Source organism: Mytilus galloprovincialis, chromosome 11 (assembly GCF_965363235.1).
Source record: "Mytilus galloprovincialis chromosome 11, xbMytGall1.hap1.1, whole genome shotgun sequence".
NCBI lineage: Eukaryota > Metazoa > Mollusca > Bivalvia > Mytilida > Mytilidae > Mytilus > Mytilus galloprovincialis.
Window position 1 is genome coordinate 12,146,375 of NC_134848.1, and position 12,201 is coordinate 12,158,575.

At 34.3% G+C, this 12,201-nt stretch overlaps 1 protein-coding gene across 2 annotated transcripts; it reads right to left on the bottom strand.

Annotated features, from left to right (window-relative positions):
* Nucleotides 1-1,106: 1,106 nt before the first annotated feature.
* LOC143050996 (uncharacterized) lies at nucleotides 1,107-10,550 on the bottom strand. 2 transcript variants are annotated; one of them, XM_076224074.1, is made up of 11 exons: nucleotides 10,431-10,550; nucleotides 8,635-8,727; nucleotides 7,168-7,538; nucleotides 6,460-6,613; nucleotides 5,710-5,877; nucleotides 4,684-4,932; nucleotides 3,987-4,064; nucleotides 3,384-3,704; nucleotides 2,252-2,278; nucleotides 1,695-1,766; nucleotides 1,107-1,216 (listed from the first exon to the last, which is right to left on the bottom strand). In XM_076224074.1, exons 1-11 carry the CDS (start codon nucleotides 10,501-10,503, stop codon nucleotides 1,173-1,175), a joined length of 1,650 nt encoding a protein of 549 aa, XP_076080189.1. In that variant the 5' UTR covers nucleotides 10,504-10,550; the 3' UTR covers nucleotides 1,107-1,172. The 2 variants fall into 2 exon arrangements, with proteins under 2 accessions (XP_076080189.1, XP_076080188.1); XM_076224073.1 differs by having other exon boundaries at nucleotides 4,684-4,941.
* Nucleotides 10,551-12,201: the final 1,651 nt, after the last annotated feature.

The following is a 12,201-nucleotide window of genomic DNA, read 5'->3' on the forward strand; positions in this document are numbered from 1 at the left end:
CGATCCGACTATAACAGAGGATCTCGAAATTTGTGAAATCTCGTCACTTTCGTAGGAGTGGTGGAATCGTGTGGAATGTTGTCTATAGACTCATAATGGAACATGTTTTTCATTTATTGTTTGTACTAAAATCAGGACGTTAATTTTCCCAATTGAACGGTTTAACATTAGTCAATGTTCGATTTTATGACATCAACTTTTAGAAATTTGGCAATTTGGCCCCAGTCCCAAGTCATGAGCCTCTAGCCTTTGTTAGTCTTGTATTATTTTAATTTCTTGTGTACAATTTGGAGTTTAGTATGGCGTTCATTATCATTGAAATAGTATATATATTTGTTTTGGGGTCAGCTGAAGGACGCCTCCTGGTGCGGGAATTTCTCGTTCCATTGAAGACCTATTGATGACCTTCTGCTATTGTCTGTTCTATGGTCGGGTTGTTGTCTCTTTGACTCATTCCGCATTTCCATTTTCAATTTTACACATTACATAGAAAAGACAAGTAACACGGTGTCTATTTATTTGAGAATTAACATCACAAGTTGACTAAAATTACCATTGTAATATTATGATCTTATTTAAAAAAAACATATGTAAAAATTATACACCGTCCTAGCAGAGCCAAATTGGAGTAAAATGGACATTTAGAAAACTTGTTACCAATACAGAGAAAGCTGTCCTTAAATTCTAAACAGATATGTGTCAATATAACCAAACTATTTTAAACCGCAAACTGCAAACTAACTGGCTGATTAGAATAAAAGATTCAAATGTGTTTTTATTGAACGATGATCCTAATGTCGAAGTTATTACGTGTTTTATTGAGTCATTAGAACTGAGGAAAGGAGAACAGTAACTGTTTTTATCATATCTTATAATATTGTCGAGTTTTCATTATGTTTGATCATGTTTGTTTTGTCAATGTATTTGCCATAACCAAAATTGGTTTTTGTATGTTTTGCAAATAAAGAATTATTTATTTCCACTGAACGCTAATCGAAAAATGACCATTCGGAGTGACCGATAGGTGTATGAAATTTATCGGTGTCATTAACTTTTGCTGTATACATTGAGAATAGTTGATGTAATGTTTACAAATATAAGGCAAGTACAAATTATTTAAAACTTTTATTCCCAATAATAATTGTTCTTGCTCCTGGTTTTGTTTTGCTACGTCACTTCCGGAATATACCCATGATGAGATCGTTTTCAAGTGTCCCTGTAATAGAAAGAAAATAAATCACTATTCTTCGTCCTTAGTTATATTTATATAACAAGCAGCAAACAATTCGCCAGTACAAAGATCACCAACAAACAACTACTCTGAGAATATAGATGTCTATAATTATATATTATTCATCCTTTTTTAAAATAAGCTTTGGATTTCTAAATATTTTGCCGGGCCACGAGCATCAGTGAAGAGACATTAATTGTGGAAATGCGCATCGCATTGGCGGATCCAGGGGTTGGAACCACCTTTTTTGCCAATCAATGCATTTGAATGGGGACATATAGGTGGAACCCCCATTTGTCCTGGGTTGGAAACACCCCTTTTTAAAATGGATGGATCCGCCCCTACATCTGGTGCATAACCATTGGAAACGCTTATATAATTTAATAATATATATTAAGTAAATACATTCTATTCTAAAACGCAACCCACACTCTTATATAAGCACATACATATCATAACTCACCTTCAACAAGTCCACCGTCTTTCGCTGAACACGATGGCCCAAAGCAATTCTTGTTATAAGACGTCTGTTCCACTACAATACATACAGATTTGTGCGATACAAAAAAAAGTAAGTGAAATGGTTAAACTATTGTCTCTTCACCCTTTTTGGGTGGGGAGGGTGGGGGTTAGAACAACGAGAACCTTTTCATACCAGTAATTTGAGATATAATATCCTCATCTCCCAACTGTTCAAGTCTCAAGATTTACATGTACCCCCACCAGTAATATGAGATATAATATCCTCATCTCCCAACTGTTCAAGTCTCAAGATTTACATGTACCCCCACCAGTAATTTGAGATATAATATCCTCATCTCCCAACTGTTCAAGTCTCAAGATTTACATGTACCCCCACCAGTAATTTGAGATATAATATCCTCATCTCCCAATTGCTCAAGTCTCAAGATTTACATGTACCCCAGGCCTGTTTTTTTTTTATTTCACATGGTTAACTTTCATCATCGTTTGGCGTCAGTATCCACACAAGACAAGGCTATGTATTATACTTTAACGTACCTTTCTTTTGACTTGGAAAACCTGGATCTATAAATATAAAAATAAGAAATCACGTTTTCTTCTTCGCTTGTAGATTGCTTTGCTCATAACAAAAATAGAGTATATTTTTTTCACCTTTATTCAATCTAACTTCTTTATATCTTACTAAGATATCCTAGACTCCAACGATTAAAATTTATAGTGATAATAATATTGAATAAGACACCGTATAGCGGGTTATTTTCCCGGGGTGTGAACTTTTGCTTAATTTTCCGGATGGAACAAAATCGTCAAAATAAATTCCGCCAATTTAAAGGCCACATGCAAAGGTATTGATACAAGTTTTGAATCCGCCAAAATAATAACCGCCAAAATTTTTCGTACACCTTATTCAATGAAAATTGCGAAATCTTACACCCGCGAAAATAACCCGCTATATGGTAACTTGCTAATAGATCCACTGCACTATTTCACTTTTTGCGCTAAGTCTGCATAAAGCAAAATTAATATAAATCAATCGTAGGTTTGAAATAACATAAGAATATCATTTATTATATATTGTTAACTGACATATTTTTGTTATTTTCCAATTTTTTTTTTCAATTTTGTTTTTAAAATGTGAAGAAAGAACACAAACTACCGTAAGAGACCATCCGGAGAAGTCAATTTCGTTATACATGTATATAAACACCACTTGAAATTAGCATCTCCAGCGCCTCAAAACAAAGTTCACAGGTCAACATTAAGTCGTAATAAAAAAGCGCGTCTCTTTCACAGGCACACGTTTGATTCAGAAATTTGTTTTCGGGGGCGGATCCAGTCATTTTAAAAAGGTGATTCCCAACCCAAAGTAGAAGGGGGAGGGGTCCAACTGTATGCTCCCATTCAAATGCATTGATCGTCCAAAAAAAGGAGGTTCCAACTCCCTCCCTCCCTCCCTCCCCCCCCCCGATCCGCCACTGGTTTTCCTCAATAAACATGACTTGTGTGTTGAGGTATTTAGGAGAAAAAAATTCTGAGACAAGTGCCTGGGGTGTCTTAACAATGTTGTAAGCTGTACGTCGTCCCAAGTTAAAGCAAAGATATAAATTAAAGAATTTTAAAACCGTTGTTTGCCCACTAAATCTTCAAGAAAGCACTTTGTACTACTTACTTGAAGGTCCATGTGGACCCATTCCTCCCATACCGGGAGCACCACCAGGACCTGCACCTGGTCCTCCTTTGCTAAACGGACTTTTCATTCCGGCGCCCGATCCTGCTCCTCCAGATGATGAACCAAATGGACTTTTCATTCCGGTGCCCGATCCTGCTCCACCAGATGATGAACCAAAAGGATTCTTCATTCCTCCACCCGAACCAGAACCTCCTCCCATGGGATTAAACGGACCGCTGCCACTTCCGCTACCATTTCCGCTACCACTAGAACCACCACTGCCTGCAGAACTACCGCTGCCACCAGACATTGTTTGCATTACTACAGGGAAATAATTACTTTTTATTGAATTCATAACTATGAGGTATGATAATAAGACAATTTGTTCACAAAGTTATCACAGTCATTTATCGAAATCTCAACATACAAAATGGACTTTTCTAAGAACGTGTCAACAATAACAAAATCATACCTGTAACACCCATTAACATTAAACCAAATTGGACAGCTAATGATATGTAAACATCACAAAGTATATGAAATTATACAAGTTTGTTTTTTTTCAATTTTGAGACGATCCCCTACAATTTCATTATGACTTACAATTATTACCATCATTGGTACACATTACCATTGGAGGATTACATTTCGCTTTCGACCCGTTACTTGCTTTATCAGGAGCTGAAAATATACGAAAGAACAGCATAACTTAAAAGTAGTTCGTCACAACTCGGTCGATTCCGTACCTTCATCTAAAGACGGAAAGTAGCGGAGTCACCCGAGGATTGCCGATTGAACTTGAAGTAATTGAACGATGTATCGAGTCAATGTTTAGCATTGATATTTATAGGACATCTGGTTAAACAAATATGATGATGTTAAGACAAGGGCTGCACAATTTACTTGGTACCCAGAGCCCACGCATCTTGACACATCAAGGATTCGAAGCACCTGAGATCACCCCTAGTTTTTGGTGGGGTTCGTGTTACTTATTCTTTAGTTTTCTATGTTGTATCATATGGCATTGTTTATCTGTTTGTCTTTTTCATCTTTAGCCATGCAGTTTATTTTAGATTTATGAGTTTGACTGTCCTTCTGGTATCTTTCGTCCCTCTTTTAGAACTAGTGGCATTTGGTTCAGCTAACACAAATTAAGCATATATTGCTTTGAAAAGGGTGAGAAGGGAATAAAACAAAGAGAGCAAAATTAGACAAAATTCAAGATTATTAAAAAGTCGAGAACAAAAATCATATACTAGTAACAGGACTATGGTAAATCTTGTTTTAGAGGGACACTCACACTTAAGAACATTGTTGCCACCATTTGTATTGCCAAACATTTCCATCATGGATCCTCCGCCACCGTTGTTTGTTTTGCCACCGCTGCCACTAGATTTCCCCTCTTGACATTTACAACTCCTACAGCCATCGGAAGTTTCTTCGCCAACTGTAAATCCTAACTTTCTTTCGGAACATTTAATGATACATTCGTATAACTTTAAGCATGTTTTTTCCTCGTTCTTATGTGTTTTTTCAGTTTGTTTTTGTTCTGGAATGTCTAACAATATGTTGCATTATTATTTCAAGTTCGTTTCAATCTAATTAAAAATATTGGTCTGTTATGAACGAGCAAGCTATTAATATAAATATGTATTTTAATTAGTTTGAATTCGCTTGAAATACAAATATAACATTATTTTCTGTACAGTCTATCATTTTTTGTCTTCTGTCAGTTTATTGAAAAGATATGATATGTCTTTGAGAATATACACATAGTTTTTTCTTTCAAACGGCAAAATTGTGTCCACGGCGAATATGAGCGCCCCACTCTAAGTAATTTCGCCGTTTCAGAATCTATCGCATTCTGGGTAATATTTTCAAAAATGTACACCGAAACGTCGTGATTGGTTGAAAACGTCCAAAACAATGGAAATTCAACCAATGTCGTGACGTTATTTTCATTTTGGGGTACGAACAATGAAATTACCCATAGTCCTTTAGATTCTGAAACGGCCAATTGTGCAATTATAACTCTTCAAGTTATACTTCGTTTAAAAAGGCTAATGACATTTTATCATCTTACTACAGCTTTAATGAATGTACTATGAAAAGTATTTTTAAGCGCTTTGTATTTTGTTTTATTCTCGATTTGAAAATTCCTTCTAATTTTTACCAAATATTATGAAGAATTCGAGTATCAAATGAATTTATGCTATTACTATATGACTCCAATGAAAACAAAATACGCGTATTCATTGCAGATATAAAGGAATGATATACATTGAAGAATTGACGGGCCTCATAATATTTACCACTTCCTGCTAACCTCGTTTTAGACATGTACACGACTGGCAACCGTCAGAACCAGTTTCTCCTAGATGATAACCTCCTTTACAAGACATCATACACATAGTTGTACCAAGGCATTCATTGTGTTTCGGTTTCGGTTTATCTTGAGATTCTTTCGGCCTGACTGCGATCCAAAATCTGCTTGCTAAACGTAATCAAAGATTGATAATAAATTTAAAAAAAAAATAATGATAAATAAATACCTAAATGTAAGTTCGACAATAAAGAAGGGACAATTATAAAATCAAATCGGAGATTAATTAAGGAATGACTGTAATAGTTTTTCTGTCTATGAAGAAATAACATGAAAAATTTGGTGCAAACTGAATAACGCGCGTAGCGGGTTATTTAACAGTGTGCACCACATTTTTTATGTTATTTTGGAATAGACAGAAAAAATATTACAGTCATTTCTTATAATTTAATGCTAAATTCCATTTTAAACCGTAGAAAACCACGAAAAAACGTTGATGACGTCACGGTCACATGACTAGATTATGTCTATGGGCTTATAACAAAATAACGTCAGCCAATCAGAAGACGCGTTACATCCAAAATTAAATTATTGACCAATAAAACCAGGTTCTGATCATGCCATTTTAACAGGAGGTCCAGACCATTTGAACACCTTTAAACGTTCATATAATTACATTTTGTTTTAAATCTACATTTTATGTACTATTTAAGCCTCGCAACCCGAACACGGAGGTATACATATAAAGTTTACCTGAGTAACAAGGACACGTTTGACACCCTCCTTCGTCGACGACAGTGCAGGAACAATCTTCAAATTCCATCTTATCTACAGATATACAGTATTTAGGAATTCCTGGACTTTTAAGAGGTACATTCATAGAATGTCCACGTCCGTATGATGATGTCTGAAAGAAGTTACAAGCAGTCTTAGTTTAAATGTATTAAACCTACTATGTTACAAGGTGAATTAGAAAAGTGAAATATGAAGGCCAAAAGACGATCGAGACACACATCAACAGCAACAAGATAGAAGTAAGAACAGATTTAGAAAACCCCCAAGCGTTAACTGATACAATTATGAATGCATGGATGCTATTATAGCGTAAACAATGCCATTAGGTCCATACATACGGTTTATCTATAGTATGCAATATAAAACCCTTCTTGTAACCATTTTCAGGTTTCTATGTATCATCCTCTTTAATTAGACAAAGGGCCTTAAACTGGATTTTTCAAACTGTGTGTATACTCAATTGTGTTGACACATGCGTTAAGGAACACTAAATCATTTATTCATATGATAATCATTCCTTTTACCAATCATATTCTTGTTGTTTGATTGAGGTCTCAATGGCATAATTCAACTTTATTTTAAATCAATCTTCCTGTAGTAAAATATCAAAGAATAACATGATAAAAAACAACGAGCCTAAACTTATTGATATTTTTAAATACACACATGATGAGAAAAGGGATTCTGAACAGCCATTGGTCCGTGTGGCATATTAAATGACATGTGACTCGCCATGTGACCACCCATGTTACCTCCCATCGGTAAACCTGGCAATGCGCTCAATTGTTGAGTTTGTGTATCTTTTTCGTGAATTATGATAACTTTTGTATTTTCTGTATTTCCACCACTATTTGAACCAGAATTTTCTGTATGACCCCCTCCGAAACTATTTGAATTATCTCGGAGTCCGTAATTAGAATTCCACTTGGCACTTAAACCACTCCCACTTCCGCCATATCTGTCACTTGAACCACTCCCATTTCCTCCATATTTGTCTCTTGAACTACTTCCGCCTCCACTTGACGGAGCTGAAATAACTGAAAATATGATGTGAATTGTGGAATTTAAAAAGTAAAATAAACCTAACAAATATTCATAAAACTAAGTGAATAATTGACCAATTCAGTAAGTATGTCTCATTTCGACATACATACAAACTTGATATTTCTATGAATTTACTTAACGGTTCACTACAAAACAGGAAAAGAAAACGATAATCTAGAGCCATTACGATTTTATATACTTTTCCTATTTATCTCTCTGAAATATTTCCTTTATCTGAAGTTGTTAGCAATGTTTTGAAGCTGGTATATATTTATTTGTCTCCTTGCATACTGCCGCTTGACTTTCAGATCCACATGACTTTGTTGTATAATCAAAACCGTAATACGTCCTCCAACTAATCATTGATGAAGTTAAATACTGTTTGATGCGGTTATATAATTTTTTATATCTACTTTACATAACTTGGTTATTATTTCATAATTGCCATGCAAACTAACAACCACTATCAGGAAGCACTGACTATGAACAAGGGAGGCGAAAGATGTACCAGAGGGAAATTCAAACTCATAAGGCAAATATAATGACATTTCATTGGCTAAAAAAGAAAAGACCAAAAGACAAACAACAGTACAGAAAACACATTATCGCACCGCGGGTAAATTATCACGTTGTGATTGTTTTAACACCGTCACGTGGTGACCCCCTATGAACCCGTAGGGGGTTAGTAAATTTCATACATGATAGGGGGTTCGTAACGAGGTAATGGTGACTTCATCTATTAATGTTGTTGTGTTTCTTTGATCATTTTTCATCAAAACGCAACAGAAAAAGTTCAGCGTGGGATAAATTCGTTATACGATCAACTACTGACCCCCTACGGATCCATAGAGGGTGAATAAAAATCCATAGGGGATTTGGCCTCTGGCCTCACCCCCTATGGATTTTACTAACCCTCTATGGATCCGTAGAGGGTCAGTGGCGAACCATATAACTTATAGCATAGAAGACTTAAGACTGAGCAATACGAACTTCACCCAAAAACTTGGGGTGATCTCAGGTACTCCGAAAGGGTAAGCAGATCCTGCTCCACATGTGGCACCTGTCGTGTTTCTTAATTAACTTACTTACCTTTGCATCTGCAATATTTACATTCACCTTTGTATTCAATACACAGAGGATGGCACTGTGGGTCAGAGAACGGACAGGAAGACGTCGCTTGTCCTGTAATAATATAAAAAAAATGAAATATTGTAAACAACTTTGATATGATAGATGTTATATTCAGACACTAGAATGTTGAAGACATTCATGAATGTGTAGATGTATACGTGCTCGAATCTCAATGCAAATATTTGAAAAGAGTAAAGTTTGTTCAAGTTCATTATGTGCAATACAATTTTCCGTGAACCCGCAAAAGATTGATGTTTCTTAAGGAATTACTGTAATTTCTTTTCTGTCTATGAAGAAATGACCTCGAAAATGTGGTGCACACTGAATAACACGCATAGCGGGTTATTTTAAAGTGTGCACCACATTTTTAATGTTATTTCGAATAGACAGAAAAAATATTACAGTCATTTCTTATAATTTAATTCTAAATTCCATTTTAGACCGGAGTAAACCATGAAAAAACGTTGATGACGTCACGGTCACATGACAAAATAATGTCTATGAGCTGATAAACCAAACAACGTCAGCCAATCAGAAGACGCGTAACATCCAAAATTAAATTATTCAGAGATAAAACTTCGCCATCTTTAAGAAAAAGGCGATACAATGAATTAATATATGATTATAAATTCAATAAGTTAATAAACTGCTATCCTTATATGTCTTATATAAAATATCGATCTATATGAAAATAAAAAGATGTCGTTTATGTATGATTGCCAATGAGACATCTCAAAGTTTCCACCATATATTAAAAAAGTAGATATAAACAATTAAACTACCACACGGCATTCAACAATGAGAAAGACCATAACGTCTTTTCGGCTATGCAATATGAAACATGTGGAACAATTCAAGTCAGGAAATTAACTGCATGATTTAAAAAAAAACAATTTTCAAAAAACTAAGACGACAACCACTGAACTACATGCTCCTGACTTGGGATAAGCACACAGTTAATATGGCAGTGTTAAACAGGTCTGCGAGTGTGCAATCCTTTCCATATTACAGGACAGTGGTGTAACATCACACCAAAAAGAACACACAACTTGCAAGACTAGCATATCATTTAAATGAGCAAGCCTTTTAACTGATTAATAGGTTAGCAAAAATGTTTATGATACTATCACTTTAATACATTTTTAAAAATTAAATCAGTACAAAATACTATAAGTAATATGAGAAAGGAAATGCAATTGGAATATAATTTAATTTGTATTTACTCTTTAACATATTCATTTCTATACACAACAAGTGTTTTTGACCCACGTATGCAGTCATCATCAGTCGTGATCAAGTAAAAGTTTAACATCTGCAAGCTATCTTTTTATCGATAGTGTATCGCACCAAAAACGGTGAAAAGTACTTTAGCAGGACTGTCTTTTTGCATTTAGTAAGTTGAACATTCACATTGATGTTATATTCAATTGAAGACTGACCAAGTAATCTACAATCTTGCGATGTTTTTTAACAAGCTAAGGGACAGTACCTAATTGTCAGTTTACCAAGCAAAATACATAAAATGCATATTACAAAATATTTTTTGAAACATGATTGTATGATGTATAAATTAGTACTTTTCTAATTTTCGCTGAAAATAAGAATACATTTTAGCTTCGGAAAAGAAAACAATACGGTTACCACGTTAATTTCGATTTATCATAAAATAAAACAGATTGCAAACTAATATTATTAAGAAAAGGAAAAACGATAATCAATCTTAAAGCAAAGCATATGTAATGAAAATTTCTTACCATATAAAATTCCAAAAGCGAATAAAATTAAAATCAAAATGTTTTCCATGTTAAAATGTTTTGCCGCTTTCATTGTTGTTGTAAATATTACTTTTAAATAAACACCTGCCGCGTTACCTATCTTTTCTTATAAACTACCCACACCTGCTAATGTTGACTTCCTTATATCGATATAATTCAAATATTTAAGATAATTAGATACTATAATCGTGCATTTTTTTTTATATACTAAATTTTCATTAAATAAAATCGAAAATGGAAATAGAGAAAGAGTAGAAAAGTCCATCAATGGTTCTTCAAAACGTGGAGAAAATCCAACACCAGAGGCGGACTTCAGCTGCCCCTAAACAAAAAAAAAAAATCGTTCAGTGAAATCTAATATATTGATGGGTTGTCATGGAACAGGGTCCGAAAGGGGTCTCTTCATTTCTGCATTTTATTTTCGATTATATATATATTGTAGCACCCATTTATTCTTTGTTTTATTGGCTTGTTGTTTTTCTAGTCTTGATTTTTAGTCCCTTCATTTCCGACTTTTGGTCTTTATATTCTATTATGTAAACCCAATGTAGAACCACATAATAACAGGTATTCAGTAGATGTAAATTTGAATCAAGAATTTCGTTGGTACTTTATGTGTAAATTCACAAATATCATTTGTCTGTTTGTCTTTTTCTTTTGTAGCAATGGCGTTGTCAGTTTACTTTCGATCTACGAGTTTGAATGTCCCTCTGGTATCTTTCGCTCCTCTTTTATCGATTAAAATTTAGTTCTATTTCGAAACGTTATATTCTGAATAAGGATCGTTAAGTACAAAATGAGAGAAATTACAAAGGGTGCAACCAAAAACCGTAAATCAAAGACAAACAAACAAAACCACAATGGCAAAAAAAAAAAAAAAAAAAAAATAGCAGAAAAACATCCGCCCAAATTTTTTTTTATAACTTGACAATTAGATTGTGATGAATCATAATTTACAAATAAACACGACTGTAAAAACTACAGGATCAAATAATCGGTTAGACAATTTTATCAAAATAAAAACTCAAATGTTTTAATTGAGAATTGAATGCCACAAAATACATCCAATTTTTATAAGTACATGTATATGCTACAACAATTCAATTACCAGTTAAATCGCCATATGCAATGATGGGACGTTGTGAACGGAAACGTTTGTAGTCATGAATGATTATATAGGGAACTACAATTTGACATTGGAATGGTCATGATGGCTTTCTGCCAATCAAAAGTACGGAGTATTACGACACATAAATGAATATATTTATAGCTTGAAGGTGTATGTTTTGTTTTAGCGTATTGTTATTATCTCGTCTTTGTTGATTTCAAATTGTATCTAATTTCCAAAATCTTGAACGAATTTAACTTCAACATTTCTAAAGTTCCGTTCCAGCAATAGTGGAATCAATGCATTGTTAACACTTTAAAGTCACCATGTCCTCAGCAGCCGACCAATCCTGGCAAGAGGTCAACGTACTCTCGACAACTGACCAAACAGCGATAAGTAAAGGTCAACATTCGCTCTCAGACCTTGGAAGTGACATTGATTCCATAGGGAGCTCTAGATAGGACAAACATTTAAAAGCACAAATTTTAACCTTAATATTTAGCTTATATTGATTTTTTTGTCGAAGGGTTCTTATCTCATTATCATAACCCACATCTTCGTTTATTCATAATTAACTAAAGATTCCATGTTTATAATGAAATTGAGAATGAAAATGGGGAATGTGACAAAGAGACAACAACC

Excerpts from the sequence above, each read along its gene's own strand:
- LOC143050996 (XM_076224073.1), bottom strand. The coding sequence starts at position 10,503 with ATGAAAGCGGCAAAACATTTTAACATGGAAAACATTTTGATTTTAATT. Across the intron at positions 8,728-10,430 it reads CGCTTTTGGAATTTTATATG|GACAAGCGACGTCTTCCTGT; the intron begins GTAAGAAATTTT and ends ATATTATTACAG. Across the intron at positions 2,279-3,383 it reads GGGTCCACATGGACCTTCAA|ATCCAGGTTTTCCAAGTCAA; the intron begins GTAAGTAGTACA and ends TTATATTTATAG.